The 16,525-nt window shown below is 44.0% G+C and overlaps 1 protein-coding gene across 4 annotated transcripts in view; it reads right to left on the bottom strand.

Annotated features, from left to right (window-relative positions):
- Positions 1-13,306, bottom strand: part of mpped2a (metallophosphoesterase domain containing 2a) — a 52,676-nt gene extending 39,370 nt beyond the window's left edge. The window contains exons 1-3 of one of the 4 annotated variants that reach the window (XM_026320399.1): positions 12,893-13,306; positions 11,851-11,900; positions 10,462-10,793 (exon numbers count right to left, since the gene is read on the bottom strand). In XM_026320399.1, coding sequence (XP_026176184.1) covers positions 10,462-10,574 — 113 coding nt within the window. In that variant the 5' untranslated portion in view covers positions 10,575-10,793; positions 11,851-11,900; positions 12,893-13,306. The other 3 variants (XM_026320398.1, XM_026320401.2, XM_026320400.2) reach the window with 3 other exon arrangements.
- Between the last annotated feature and the right edge of the window lie 3,219 nt (positions 13,307-16,525).

The raw sequence follows: 16,525 nt of genomic DNA, 5'->3' as shown, positions 1-16,525 counted from the left end.
ACAGGTTCAAAGTTCAGCATGAACTAGCTTCTTCAAACGTAACGCTGAACTGGTAGGAGATAAGAAGGTCGGCACCTCTGTCACTCTCTGGACTCATCACACTTTTTAAGGACATACGCACAGATTTATGTTGTAAAACTCCCTGTAGCTGCGTGGTCAAAAAGCTCTTCTCATACATTTCTGTGTTAGTTACACTTCAACGCAACCAAAGTCATGAGAATTAGACGCTGCTTTAACAGCCTCCACTCTCCTGAGAGATGTTGGATCTTGGCTGCGGGGATTTGCTCCCATTGAGCAAGAGCATTAGTGAGGTCCGGCACTGATGTGCGATACTGCCTGGCTCGGATTCAGCGTGGCAGTTCATCCCAAGGGTTCTGGGAGGGGTTGAGGTCAAGGCTCTGTGTGCAGGCCAGTCAGGTCCTTTCACATTAAAGTGCGAAAAACATTTCCTCATGGACCTTCCTTTGAGTGTGTGTTTGGGGGGGGGGGCTTATAAAACTGCTGCCACAAGTTTGGAAGCACATTATTGACTACAAATGTGCTGCAGCATTAATATTCACCTTGAATGCAACACAAAATCATGAGAAGCAGCCAAAGTACACAAGTACGTGCACAGACGTGCCCGGGATCCTTATTCCGTACAGTGCACCAGACAGTCCCGCCCCTCTCCCCGGGGTTCATGGGGTCAACAACCTCAGAGCTGCCCACTTCTCTCTGACAGAAATCTGTCAATCACAGACCGAGCCTCCACCCTTTTATACCTGCTGCCAAAGGATTAGCCACCAGCTCCTCCTCTCTCCTGCCTCCTTCCTGTCTTTTCAGTAACAGTCGTCCTGCTAGCGACACTGGGCCACCAGTGGGGACACAGCCACCTCCAAGCTCCAGGGTCAAAGGGGAAATGTACCAAATATTCTCAGAAAGAAGAGACTAGAAACAATAATTGACAATTGTTACCTTGATTACCAAGCAAAAAGGCAAAAGGCTGCAGTCTCCAATGTGAGGACAAGTTTCAGATTGTTTACTTGCTTGTTAATTTTGACTCTTTCTGACATGACTAGTGAAGAAGAGAACCATTTGTCGAAGCCCCATAGCGAACAATCAGTTTTAAAGAGTAAAGACCATTTCCAGACAAAAACATAACTTCATGCTCAGCACTGAAATAACACCGGCTGGAAACGGACCTCTGAACACGCTTTGCTCAAATTCACAACAGAGACCGTCCGACGCCCGTGTGTCCGCTGCACTAAACGAACGGCAAAAATAAACTGGACACAAAACAGTCGGTGCACTGAGCTCACTCTGGTTATCGCTATTTGAGGAGAAGCATCAAAACACAATGCTCCCCATTTCCTCGGTCTATAACCTCTGCATCAGCTCCCCTCCCCCCGCTCTTAGACTCACACAGACACAAACACACCGCTCACTCATCCACACTGCAATACAATTTCTGTGAGAGGAGCAGAGAGAGCGCCTCTCTTATCTTCTGCATTTCAGCTGTCTGCACTAATTCAATAAACTTCAGAGGAACAAAATGAACACAGGAATAACGGAGAGAGGGTGGAAGCGGCGGCGGCGGCGGCGGCGGCGGCGGCGGGGTGGTGTGGTGTGCACGAGGGAGCGGAGAAAGAGGCAAAGGTGGAAGACAAGACAAGCAAACAAGAAAACCCAACAGGAACAAAGGGGCAAAGGCACAAACAGAATGTAGATGAAGAATGATGGGAATTCACAAGAGGAGGAAAAGCATAAAATGAAAAACAAGCGAGCTGTTAAAAAAACAAGTGAGAATGAAATCAGATTTTACAGAAAATATGATGGGCTTTAATCTTTTTGTCAGCCCCTTTCTCTTTCCCTTTACTCCATTTGTTCAGGTAGGGTGGATCCTCCTTAGCCCTCCCTGTTACTTCTCCCATAATGGCTGGCTATGGCACACAAAGCCTGTATGGGAATATCAGCAACTCAAAAACCTTCCGGCAGCACGCTGGGAAATAAATTGCTTCTGTTAATGCCCCTTTCATTATGGCACAGCCCTTAATTGTGCTGCTGACAATCCGCCTGGCTGCAGGGCTGAGGAAAAAGAAGTCTGAGGAGACGGGCACAACAAGGCCTGCAGGGCCAAACAGCAGCCGGCAGACTGCTGGGAGCAGGAACCGGCAGAACAGCCTTCACGGCTCAGGACAGACAGAGCTCGCGTTGTGGCACCGCACCAAAGATCATCACTTCTCGTCTTTCAGCAGACACGTTTTATGACACGGCGTTCAGATGCTTCTGTATTCTCACACAATTATGACTGTTTTTAACCTCAAAACTGTCACTGGCACAAAAACTAATGACAACTGTGCCTAAGAATATTAGCCAGGACTCATGCCTGGTCAGATTCCTGGGCCTGTGTAAAAATGAAATATAAAAAAACAGCCACTTCTGTACTATTTAATTAAGGAAAATTAAAGCTGCCGCCACATTTGAGACCTTTATATGGCTAAAACAAATATCGCATTGAACACGGTCAGAACGTCATTTTCATAAAAGATTATTAGTAAAGAAATTTCCATCGCTCATGTGTAACATACACAAACATGTGCATCATACCACTTGTGTAGACCTACATGCTGCCTGACATGAAACTAATAAGCTTCAAAGAAAACAAATGATTAAATATCAGTGCACCAGTTCTACCTTTGTCTGATTAAACAATAAACTATAAAAAATGACTGAAAACCAATTCTCATTGCTTTTTTAAGATCAATCCAAATTCTTACAGCTGGTCCAGATGGAAAATGGCAGTAAATATATTTTTAAGATGGAATTGATCTCTCGTCTAAAGGTAGGATGCATTCACAAATTTCTGAGCACCTTAGAGAAAAGAAAAAGCAGCAGCTTCTCGTGTTCAGGCTGAATCATTAAGGAATAAAATTATGTTAAAAAAAAATGTATCGTGACTGAAACACTGATCGCCAGTAAAGGCAGACCGAAACTCTAAACTGCACGAACGCCGGACTTGTCACGTTGAGACGTTGCAGGCTCGGACCACTTCACATCTATTTCGAGTCAAAGGGGAAGTGACATCATCAGGAGATCGTGCCCTGCGATGCCAGGCTACGAGGGCCCACAGGCCAAAATCTCAAAGACATCAAATGGGCTTCAATCAACAGCAGACCTGCCCAATGTCAACTGTCACTTAACCCCCCCACCACCACCATCACCTCCTCCGCCATCCCGCCAGGCTCCAGCAGCAGGTCAGGGGTGGAGAGGGAACTTAATCAAGGGTTCTCCTGTTACAAAAGCCCCTCCACCGCTGCAGGCCGACAGAAACAAAAGGCCATGAAATGGGACTGGCTCTTTGTTCTAAGGAGAGCTGCAGCCTGTTGGCGAGGAAAGGCGAGAGGTAAACATAAGGCTGTACTACTAACTGGAACCTGTCTTTGAATGCACCACTGATACAAAATATGATTAATAGTTTCACGTTATTATTTAGTCTGACACTGGGTGTTACTCTGCTGACATATTACCACATTATTTCTGTAAACTCCGTATCTGAGTCCATCTCATCCACATGTCACAGTTTGTCATCAGAAGCAGAATCTGGCACTGGAGCAGGAACATGACGTTGCCATTTAAATCCCATCCAAAAAGCTGACTGGCTTGTTGTTTGTTTTTTTAAACCAATTTGACTGGAATCAATGACAGATACAGGTGCAGAATAAATGGCCTAGAGCCAGGCTGAAACAAGAAGCACCTACATGAACCAAACTGACGTAACGCTGGAGAAACTGCAGATAAAACTAACAAAAAGTATCTGCATAAAAAAAAATAATAAAAAAAAGCAGATCACACAAAGGTGAAATGACATAATCCTGGCCGTGTTTTAGTTCCTAAAAACAGATCATCATCCGTCATCTGGAGACGCTTTGGTTTTAAACCAGACGACCACAAACAAGAACAGAACCTGGATGGAGTTTAGCTCTAGGTTGGAGCTTCACCACAGACTAATAAAATAACTGTGTTGTAAGAATTACACTAAAACAATAACAGACTTTGTAGCTGCTACTCTGCAAAACACTGCAATAAAAAGTAAAAACAAATGTTTGGGTTGAAAAATTGAATTCAATAGTTAGATTTCTTTAAAACCGAGACAAACCAGTGTTATTTATAGTCGTGATCAGGCTATTTAGTCTCACTGCTCAAAACAAACTCCAACCACAAAACATAAAGGAAATGATCCACTAGGAAGGAAGAAACTTTTAACTTGTTTGTTTGTGTTTATACCGAAGATCTTTTCACTGCACCTGCTGCTTTGAGAAGAGGATTGAAAGAAGCTGACACCTCCGATGTCTCCAGTGGTAAATTAGACAACACACACAGCTTTAAAACTACATGTTCCTCCTTTGCTCACTAACGTTTTGCCACAATTAAATCAGCCATTATCTGAGCGTCTCCATCTTCAAGACGACCCACGCCGCCGAAGGTTTTGTTTACCCGCAACATGATCGAAGACACGACAGACACACAATCAATTCTGTGCTGAAGACGGGGTCACGTGAAAAGCTACTATTACCGACAGAGAAATGGGAATGTCCCGTTTAATCATCATCCGAGCACCTCGACCGGCTTCCTCCGTCACGTGACTTTTCATGCCGAGGATCGTCTCTCAACACGTCCTTCAACGCGAACGGCGACAAGATGACTTCATCTGTGTATACCCTGTATAATAATAATAATAATAATGATGGCGTCACTTGTGCAACTAGACTCAAACTCCTCTTGCCGAGCAGAAACACACGCTATAAGACCCTAATTACAGATCACTTTTTACAGCCCCGTTCCACTATGTTTAGGACTAAACCCAATATGTGAAGTCCCTCTTTCTGCCAGTTCCTCACCAGCTTGTGCCAGAATATCCACATGTACAGAGACAGACAGCAGCGTCATTAAATGATTCATACTTATGAGCTCTTCAATTATTCAAAGGGTGGGAATAATTAACAAGGCATCTGGAGAAGAAGCTTTTTTTTTGAATGTCTCATGTTTTTCAGCACGGAGGCTTTAAGGATTTCTATTTCCAAGCGTAAACAAGTGATGCATTGGGTTCGGGTGTCAGGAGTGAACGGTGTTTTATTCAGAGTAAATAATTGCTCAGAATAGAGGAGAACATTTAAACGCTTGTATAAACACTTCGCCAAGTTTTAGGATGCAGGATTTCCTTTGTTTTTGCAAATGATGCTTCTGAAAATATTCATTTCTGCTACGTGTCCATGTTCGTTCGGTCCTCTCATCTAGGTCTTGATTTCCAAGTGAAAAAACAAAAAAAACTTTTTAAATTACAGATTTTCTGTCAATCTATTCTTCTTAAATGCCATTAAATCAGTCTTCTCTTCAGCTTAAGCTCTTTCTAAACTTCATGCTTCATATAGAAACTAAGGCTAATTATTTCTGAACACAGCCAAAATATGTCTGTAGCACAGTTTGAAAAACTGACTCAAAGTTTTTAAACATTTCACAAATGTCCCTGCTCTAATAGAAAAGTAAAACTTGGAATTGCATGTCAGACCAATTTAAAATATGAAATACAAAAACAAATCTTGGTTTCAAAACTAAAAATCACTGAAGACCAAATTCACAAATGTTCCCCAAAATCCTCTGGTCCCATTTTCGGTGCTCCTCAGGAAAAGAGTTGCAGACTTGGTGGACCCCCTCTCAGACCCCATCACTGGTCCGTCAATGAAATCTCAGCATGCTTCTTCGAGCGACTCTAAACTCACACAGGGAAACACACTCCACAATCACAAACAGGATTTATTGATTGTGTCAAAAAGACAAATTCCCTTTGATAAATACTGTCACGTAAACGTCCACGTGGACCGTGGCGTCCAGAAATATGGTCTGAGGTCCATAATGTTCCTCCTGTATAGGAAGACAACAGTTTACCTCTAATGACACAGACTCGCATCACTGACCCTGGCAGCTCCACTGTTTTACTGGCTTGCGTGGCGCGCTCATCCAGTGGGAATTAAATAAATTAACACTCTAAAGGCGTTAATGGCGTAATACAGTTAAGTCATCAAGTGAGAAATGCCAGCACATCTGCGATCGAGATCAACCACAAACACCATCATCCCTGCAGATTCTAATGTGGTGCGCTTAATTAAAGCCATGTTATTTGGGGTTTGGTTCACTTTGCTCCTTCCAGTGTTTCAGCCATTTTATTCAGTGGATTATTTAACGTCTGCACGTGCTGGACGCAACATTTCATCTTAGAGTCTATCTGAATGGGTTAAATGCTATTTTAAAGCTTCCAAACAATTTTTGACAATTGATTATCATCATCTTTTCTTTAATTCCAGCCTCGTAAATGTGAGGATTTTATTTATTTTGCACTACAAAAACAGAGTAACTGATAGTGAAATGTCTCATAATTTGCAACGTATTTCTACGCTTTCCAGCGACTGGTTTTCTCACATATTACGACTTTTCTTAGTCCATAAATTCCCTAAAATATTTCTTTGACTATTTAAGGGCTCACAAGCATCACTGAACACCCCCAGATCAACAACCTGGAGTCCTTTTAGTTTCACCTCTGTCACTCTGCCTGCGTCGGCCAGTCCCGCAGTCTGGCCTCGATCGTGCTCAAATTGGATTCAAACCCATTAGTCTCCCAACTCGGCGCATATGTTCCAAGTTACTGAGCATTTCATTTCATGAGACGACGACAAGGAGAAAAAAAACAAAACAAAACACAGACAGTTGAGAAAAATAAAGCAGACACAAACAAGGCTGGACTGAGTCTGTCACTCGCTCACAGACACAGAGACGTCCCACACTCTGAATAAAGCCCACTTTGACTTCAGGGTCACGTTCCAAAGCATTAGCCTGGAATTGCCACTGTGTGTGTGTGTGTGTGTGTGTGTGTGTGTGTGTGTGTGTGTGTGTGTGTGTGTGTGTGTGTGTGTGTGTGTGTGTGTGTGTGTGTGTGTGTGTGTGTGTGTGTCGTACATGCATGTTTTCATATGTGGTTCAGTGAGTGATACCGTCCCCTCCACACAAAAGGAGCTGCTGTACTCCATCACAGAAATCTAAATATTCTGTCTAGTGGGGAAAAACATTACAGTAGGGATTGGATTTCAAAAGACAGGCAACCCACTCACTTGAGCTTTTTTCCCCACCCGTCTTTGCTTTCAGAGAAGCAACAACTTTATTTATGTCCAAATACTGTGGATGCAGTCAGAGAGGAACCCAGAGCAAGTCGGATTCATTATCTCTGAAATCTAAACAGGCCTTTACTTTCCCAGAACAGACCTTGTTCTCCATAAGCACTTAAACATAGTGGGGTGGGGGGGGGGGGTTATATGAGGGTGTGTGTGTGTGTGTGTGTGTGTGTGTGTGTGTGTGTGAGAAATCCTAGGGTTCCCAGTCTGAGTCTAAGAATGACAGGGTAAAACACTGCAGGCTCTGTGGAAGCCAGGAAACAGCCTAATGTATTTATCCAAACACATATCTGCTGAGAGGCCCCACAGCTTCAACACATCCCCTTCCTACAGGGGCTTCACCTCCAGAAACCACCACAGCGAAAGTGGAAAAACCAGCGGGGCTGCACAACGTGGGCAAAAAAAAAAATCATTACACTCATTATTTAGATAAGCACTGCGATTATTTATGCAGGTTTTAGGAAATGTTAAGTGTTCTGCTACTCCTAAAACACACACTGCCTCTGTTTCACTTTTCCATTCCCACAATGTCCTTTTTTTTAAATGAGCTAATAAACACCTAATAAACTGTTATTTTTATTTACAGCTACAACCTGAAGGCAAACATCATCCACAGCATGTTCTTGTTCTTCATTGTCTGGGGTTTAACTGAACGGTCTCCAGATCACAGACCACGAGCCGCTTACAGAAACGTAAAGGTTTTCAGGATTCCCTCTTAAACATGAGGCCAATTCATTCTTGTCCTGCTCTGCTTGTGTTTCTCTCTTTTCCTGTGAGGTTGTCGCTTCGCTGATGGGTAACTGGAGCAACACTGCAGATTAAAAGACCGAGATAAAACCTGAAAACTGAAAACAAAACCTATCAGCGTCGATCACGGAGGCACGAAACATCCAAATACATCCAGAAATAAGCTGTGAAATTTCAGCTGGAATGGAAACTTGCTCTGACACTTTAAATCCAGAAACAAAAATGTTTGCACAAGCCGATTTTCACCTTCTTGAACTGGAAAAAAAAAAAGAGGAGGCCCCTTCAAACATAAAAACCAGTATCTGTCCCGTGACTCACGTGTTAGCCTTGATTTATATCGAAGCATTTGGGTTGATTTATAGCAGTCTGTCAACCGGTGAAACGGACTGACGTAACACAAACTGCTATGTGACCTCGTCTCCTTTTCCACATTCAAGGCACCAACGTTCGCTGTGCTGGCAGCACCGCGCACGGCTGAGGAATCCCAGAACAACACGCTGGCACACCAGTGTGAGACTTGATTACACGATTCATTAATCGGAGCATCTCTCCAAGATAATCCCGCTCATATCAGTACGATCGTGCGGACAGAACATGTTTGAGCTGAACGACATGAAAAACCACCACATTTGTTGCAGCTTTTGCTTTGCAGATCCTGGAGCAGCGTTTCAAGATGTCTGCGACAAATGGCAGAAGTTTTAAAGTCACGGTACAGAAACAGTTGTTTAAGTCTCACATGAGTCTGTTCGGCATCTTTTTGAACTTGACTTGAAAAGCTGAGTATTTTACAACTTTCCCTTCTGACGTTAATAAGCTTTGAACTGTGTTTTTACTCGTGTCCACTTAATTATACGTCAGGACTTTAGGTGCGTTTACACTCCAGTCAGGTCTGTGGACAACAAATAAGACAGTCCCATCTATGTAATTAGTGCATGATGCTAGCATGTGGTCTATATTCTCATATTAACGCATGCTCTGGTGCCCTAAAGTGGTGGTCCTGTTGATGTCTGGGGCGGGCTGGACCCAATCCCAGCTGACAGCGGTACACAGGTTGTTGGCCTATCACGGGGCCGACCAATGCAGACACTCAGACCTAGGGGCGATTTAGACTCACCAATCAGGAGAAAACCAACGCAGACAGAACTTGAACTTATTTGCTGTGAGGCAACAGTGCTAACCACTATATCTTACTTAAATTAATGTAAAGTGTTTTGAACATTTAAAACCATCTGTCTTCATATTTCCTTTTTATTAGCCAAATACTTAAGACATACATGCAAAATAGAAACCGCCAAAAGGGAATTGAAACGACCAATTGAGCTTCCAAAACAGCCAATTATAAAAAATAATATAAATTATAAAAAAGTTAATAAGAAAGTTTAACCAAAAGAGCAAAAAAATAAATAAAATGCAGGGACAAACACATCAATTATAACATTAATGAAAAGAGCAGACAGACAGGACACCGGTGCACTTCTTCAATCACTTCTTCTCTGCACTGCAGGTTAACAATTTACACAGCACTCTCTGTGGATATAAGATGTCTGGAGCACACCGTGCATGTAATCACATCCAACAGTCAGTCACAAACATTTTATACAGGCTCAGAACCACTTTAATTGGGAAAAGAAGCAAAGGAAGCTGCAGCTTTGTGTTAATATTTGTCCACAGATCTCACACACGCACACGCACGCACGTACACGCACGCACACACACACACACACACACACACACACACGCTGCGTGGCTGATGAGTATGCGCTCTGACCCAATAATGAGAGGCAGAGCATAACCACATCAGACAAGAGTAACACTAAGTAACTGGTCTGATAAATAAATAAAGAGAGCGCCCTAATGCAGACAAAGTGTTCATGCACCGCAATGACAACATGGCACAAACCATAACAGTCTTATAGGAGGACTGGTACAAGCCAACAGCAGTGAGCCGCCTGCTCCGCTGCACAGAGAGGAAAACAGCCGGGTCAGAGGAGCTTCTGCTATGAAGCTTTGTAAAATCTGACTTTAAAAACACTTTGCTTCACCTGCCACACTCCTGTTCTCACACTTTCTACCACTTCAAGCCCAGTTTCTACTGTGTTTAGTCCTCAGAGTTTGTCCTCGCTGGCCCCCATAGACTCTTCAAGCTTGAGCCAATTAAATTACAGTATAAACAAAGGCCGGGCATCAAAGAGCGTCCTGATTGGCTTCCTGCTCCACCTCAAAATGCCAACATTGTTGTTTTCTATGTCTGGGCTCTTCTGCAACGTGTTTAAAACATCTTACAAAACCAGCCTGAATCCACAAAAAAGTGAAATAAATCAGCAAAGAAATCAACAAGACAAAAAATGAATAAGTGTATATGTAAATGCTGCATCTGTTAAATTCGTCCTTATAAATGTGATTTAACGATACACAGGATGATTCATTAAATGCTTGACAGGTAAAATATTCCTCATATCAGTTTACAAGCACAGAGCAGGTGAACATGTGCGTCTGGGTGATTGTGTGCACTTACATGTGGACGTGTGGAGGTTGGAAGCGGCTCTGGTTGATGTTGTAGTGTGTGAAAGCCTGTGTGGGGTTGGAGCTGTACTCATCCACCGTGATGGTCACTTTGCCATGAGCCATCCTTCCGCCGTTTGGACATGAGACGCCGTTCGTTCACCGGGATTCAGCAGCGAGCCGTGCGGCAGTCATCCTTCAGAGCCGCTCAAGAAGCCCAGGAAGTCTCCCAGCAGCAGCAGCAGCAGCAGCAGCAGCAGCAGCAGCAGCAGAGGCGGCGGCGGCAGCAGCGGCAGCCGAAACGGTAGCACCCGGGCAATGAACTGGACCACGACACGCTGCAGTCTGCACCGACAGGATCACAGAGACACAGACATCTGCTGTTTAATCGGGATCACGAGGCACAACGCCCACTGCTCAAGGTACTGACAGGCCACATGGGGAATTTAAAAACCTCCCAAAATAAATTTCTACAGATACAGAAAGTAAAATGTTCCAGAGAGAACAGAAGGATGTGATCTTCTCCTAATCACGATCACGCTGCTCGTATCTGCTGTAACTAGTTTTCTTTCGGAGAGCACAAATTCTTCTCTTCAGGCAGCAGCTCCTCAAACTGCTCTCCGTAAAATCCTAATGTAAAAAAGCAGTAACGACTAATGAATCATGATCAGTGTATTTATTCCACCTTCTCAAACCACATGCCAACGTATTAACAGAACAGGAAGAGCCTGTGTGAAATCCAAGCATCATTTGTCTGTAAGAAACTAAACACTGAACGGTTAAGGCGACAATTTACAACATGCAAGCCACGTTTGTAATTCCTGCTCTGCTGCTCGTTACCCAGCTGGTTTTAATGCAAACTAATATTATTCAAATGGAAAAATGACTGCAGGCACGGCCTCGAAGGCATCGCCAGCCTGCTGTGATTAAATAAACCGAGAAAGGAAAGCTGCAGGTAGAAGCCCTACCTGTGCAAATCCTTGAAATAAGAATAAATTCTTCGCAGCACATGTGTAAAAACCAGACAAACAAAACAAGCTTCTGTTATTTCAGACTTGGCGGTTGAGTAAAATGAAGCGGCAACAATTAATCTGCCAGCTGAGCTGCTGCTGTATCGACGCATAACTGCACAATAAACCTACAAATCAGAGAAAAAGGACATTTCCACGTGTTAAAACGTGGAAGGAAAAGCAGCCCAGGCACCGAGTGGGTTCGCATCTTGCGGCTCACTCACCGGACTTTGCTGAGAGTCCCCTTCCCTCCTGTCTGACCTCCCTGACTGACAGTAAAGTGGCCACCGTGGGTTTGACAGGCTTTATATACCAGACCTCTGGACGCAGCCACGAGAGGAAAAAAAAGAGAAACGGGGGAAAGATTTCTCTCAATTCAACAAACGTGTCACCTCGTCTGGAGGCAAAGCTGCAGCTCCCAGGTTCATCTGGTGGTTACGTCCTGTGATGCAGAGTAAGAAAGCTGTGACCTCCAGACGTCGAACACGTTCAAGCAAAACAACCTAAAAACTGTCCTGATTTCACACGAGCACCGATTTATGTTTTCTGGGTCAGCAGGACGCCACTTGCTCTGATGTGTTCAATGAACTGCAGTCAGGGAGATTTATACCAGCCTGGAAAAACAACAACAATTCCTGCAGACACAAGAAGAGCAGCTTTAACTTGAGTTTCAGCAGCTTTGCAAAGTTAAGGATCCTTCAGCACAGGAAACAAACCTGCACATGTTCTTCACTATTACTGCTCCTTCATTAAGAAACTGTCAGGAACCAGAATCTGAGAATCTGCTGCTTAAGAAAAATGTCTTATTCTGCAAATGTAGGCCGAGAAAGCTGAGGACGGTGTGTGTGTGTGTGTGTGTGTGTGTGTGTGTGTGTGTGTGTGTGTGTGTGTGTGTGTGTGTGTGTGTCTACCTTATGGCTACAGTAGCAGCAACTAGCTCTGTAGCTTAGCCTGCTAAGTCTCTGCCCTCGCAGTACATTTTTATTATGCAGCTGCAGCTTCGCACCGGAGCAGCTTTTCTAAATCAGGGGGTGCACGCACATGCACACACATGCACACACACGCACGCACACAGTGAGTCCTGTCGTGGACACACACACACGCACACACACACACCGTGTAGCTAACTTCAGGGGGTAAAGGCGAATAAACTGACCCTGTCTGATGCCGTGCACACACGCGCTATGCGCCGCTCGCAGACGTGCACACAAAAAGAAAGGTCCGTGCAATCCTGAACTCTGCTCCCGGAATAATAAAGGCACCCAAAGGTGGCCGGTGTCACGGCACCGCCGCGCTAACCTCTCGCTCTTCCTCGTACATGACAAGCCACCTTTCGACCGACGGCTTTGTGTCCGGGGTTTTGGCTCCTGGTCTCCCCTCGTCCTCCCTCCCTCCCTCCCTCCCGCTCCGAGCTAAGCGGAAAGGTTGCTCTACCTTCGTCGTGTGGGGTTTTCGTGCGTTTCTCGGTCTGGCCGGAGAAAGACTCTCGGGTCGGGGTCGCCCTCTACGCGGCGGCGGCGGCGGCGGAGGGACGCGGGTCCATGCGGCGGCAGCGCGGCAGGTTCGCTCACGGTCGTCCGAGGGTTGCGGCAGTCTGGGCGGGTAGGGCGAAACCTTCGACCCGGCGGGACCTCGGCTGGCTCCTGTGGAAAGAAACCAGACAAGAGAGCGAGCGGGGCAGAGCCCGAGAGGAGGGCGGGAGACGCTGGCACCCAAGGGTGATCGAGGGAGAGAGCAGCCTCGGTGCGGCGGAGCCGGAGTGCAGTGAGACGGAGCCGCCGCTGGGGTCAGAGAGCAGCGGGAGCAGGAGCGAGCACAACCCCCCGACACCTCCCGTGTGCGCGCCCTCACCGGCGGGCGCGCGCGACGCGAGGGCGCGCGCGCACCGGAGGAGGGGGAGGAGGAGTCCCGCGCAACCTTCGTGCTGCTTTCACTTGCTGTGGGAAAAACCCAACCCACCACTTATATGTATCTATAAGTTATAGATATAACAGTCCGAAAGCTACAGAAACAAATAAAATATATATAGAAACAAATGAGGTGCATACAAGAAAAGTAAGAAAAAAATATATATATATCTATATAGATATATAGATATATAGATATATATATATAGAAACAAATAAGGACTATCCATCCATCCATCCTCTAGACCCCCTTAGTCCTAACCAGGGTCCCAGGAATCAGCTGGAGCCTATCCCAGCTCTCTCTGGGTGAAAGGCAGGGGTCCACCCTGGACAGGTCCCCAGTCCATCACAGGGCCACATAGAGACAAACAACCTCACACACTCACACTCACTCCTATGGGCAATTTAGAGTCACCAATCAACCTGACATACATGTTTTTGGACTGTGGGAGGAAACCAGAGTACCTGGAGAAAACCCACACAAGCACAGGGAGAACATGCAGACTCCACACAGAAAGGGCCCTGATGGGTTTCAAACCAGGAACCTTCCTGCTGTGAGGCAACAGAGCTAACCACTGTTCCACACAGAAAGGCCCCTGATGGAAAGTGGACGATTAACTTGATTCCACTGCATTTACTTATTCATAATATCTGACGTAGGCTTCTGTAGACACATTTATGTATAGGCATATAGTGTTATTACATAAATACTCCAAACCTTTGCTTTACATGAAGAGCCTAAATTTGATATTTTCATGCTGAAATCCAGGAAAATAATATTTTGCAGTGACCTGTCTTTAAACTGTGTGTCCAGTCCAACTAAAGTGATATTTTTTAGTTTTAATATGCCAACTTTTGTTGGTAAATTGGGACGTGTAAGCGAAGGAAGCAAAATATTTGTTCAGATATCTCCACTTACCACATTGGAATTCAGAAATGGTGACCCAATTTTTTTTTTAACATCTTTAACTTGCCTGATTCACACCTGTTCTCTGGCCAAAAATAAAGTGCAAACATAAAGTTTGAGCTATGAGATTAGAGCAAGCTCTTCAGCAACCAGCTGTCTGACACTGAGAAACAGAAACATCCACCCAGACTTTTAAACTGACTGTTGGCTCTTTGTCATCTTTGTCTTCTCTGGGCTTATTACGGTTGGATCACTTCAGGCTGTGAGGCCTCGTGACATGGCAGAATAAAAATGGTACTGATTTCTAAATTTCATGCAGAAATCAACATTTTGGCTGCTGTACTGTGAACATATCACACACTACCCTGTTTGTAAGTGAAGCCAAGTGATCGTCTCTGTGATAACTGACCGTGTCGAGGAGGTTCTGATGAACAAGCTGCAGATGTGGTTTATTCCATATTGGATAATTGTAGCACCTGAACGTCACATCCTAATAGTTTATTTGAGCGTCGACTAATCATCTTCCCACACTGAAAAACTGTTCTCTGCACATGTGGACTTGAAATATTTCTCCATAAGATCACAGATGTGTGGGAAAATGGTGCCAGAGTGTAGAAGATGTTGTAAAATCCATGATTAGAAGACAGCATGGGCCTCTTGGGTTCACAAGTAAACAATACTAATGAGTACCTGTGGGAGTCTTTCACACCACCTGAAATGGGACAGCACTGTTTCCAAAGTGGGAAAATCCGGCAACTTGGGTGACTGGATACCTGGATAACAACATCCTGATCGTAGGATTTGACTTTCTCATTATCACGTCATTAAATTAACATGAAATCTGGGAGAAAATTGGTCTTGATTTTTTCCACACAGTTGCTTTATTTGTTTAAATGTCCTTTATGTCAAACAGATAAATTCCAGCTCAGCATATTTTTAGTGTTCACTATGTGCAGACGTGTTTGAATAATAGAGCCTTTGGGTGAATTTCCATATTTGTTACAGGTATTCATGGTCCCCAGAGGATGAATCTTAATGACTTTGGTTACTGGTTTTCAATGTAGGGCCAAAGTTTGTGTTTATCAATTGAAATGTCTTAACATCTTAAAATGAATTGTCATAAATTTAGTTTCCCAGAGGATCAGTCCTAATACTGTTGATGACCTTTCCTCCTTTTAGTTCACACCTTTGACCGAACGATGGATTCCCATGCTCACCTGCGCTCTGTGACTTTTCATCAGGTCCAAATCTGCCTCGTACTTGTGGCCATTTAATGACAATAAACATTTCAGCTTCACACAGTCACTTGGGTGGATGTAGACACTTTGCCTGGCTCCATCTGTGGCGTCAGCTACTTCCACACACAACATGGTGCCAATATTCTCGGTCCAGCAACGTTAGAATCCGCTGGACGGCGAGGACTCGCCTGTTGTGCTTGTATGCTGGGAGTTTGGTGCTGAACATCCAAAAGAAAAGGGAAGTTACAACTTTACCATCTCATTAAAAAGCTTTTTAAAAGTCTTTAACAGTAACTGTTGATTTTTTGTTCTGCATTATTTATTACATGATGTCAGGAAGTTTTCACCAATGAAAACTGAATCCATTGAAATCAACTTAGTATGATATTGGACTCTAAGCTGTTAGTAGGAAATGTCACAGTCCTTATCCTTAGGTGTCCTTCATCTTTTCCTCGCCCATTATTTTCTTACATAAGGACCCAGCCGTTCATAGTTCATCCATAAAGAGCTCATTTTGTGCTGTGCTCCTTTAATACTGTAAAAACTTATATCACTTTTATATATAAAACGTATGTATCACTGCATGTTTGGGGCGATTCAAGGCTCCACCGAGTATGTACATTAGTTTTAAAATAATAATTATAGATAATTGTATTTAATAAGAAATAATTCTGTTAAAACACTGACTTGGTGTTCACAGCATTAAACTGCAAGTTACTGTATATAAAAGAAAACTGATGGTTTTCAAATCATTTTCAGCCCTTTTCTTTTGTTAATTTATACTATGATCTATGGTCATTAATTGTAGGAATAGCAAACGTTTATACCAAAATAAATCCTGTTTTCTTTCTCTGCAGTATCTTTTGCTGGAGGAAGAGGAGTGATGGTACTGCATTGCTGCCCGTCAGGGAGTTCAGCTGTGATTCAAATCAGTTGAGAGAAAAAATGAAAGCATTAATTTGTCAGTGCCAAGGCTATACCTTTTAATACACTGATGGGAGTTCAGATGAGAAAA

The sequence above is a fragment of the Mastacembelus armatus genome, chromosome 3, assembly GCF_900324485.2.
Source record: "Mastacembelus armatus chromosome 3, fMasArm1.2, whole genome shotgun sequence".
NCBI classification, from domain to species: domain Eukaryota; kingdom Metazoa; phylum Chordata; class Actinopteri; order Synbranchiformes; family Mastacembelidae; genus Mastacembelus; species Mastacembelus armatus.
The sequence above is the reverse complement of the archived record's forward strand: the minus strand, read 5'-3'. Positions and strand labels throughout refer to the sequence as shown.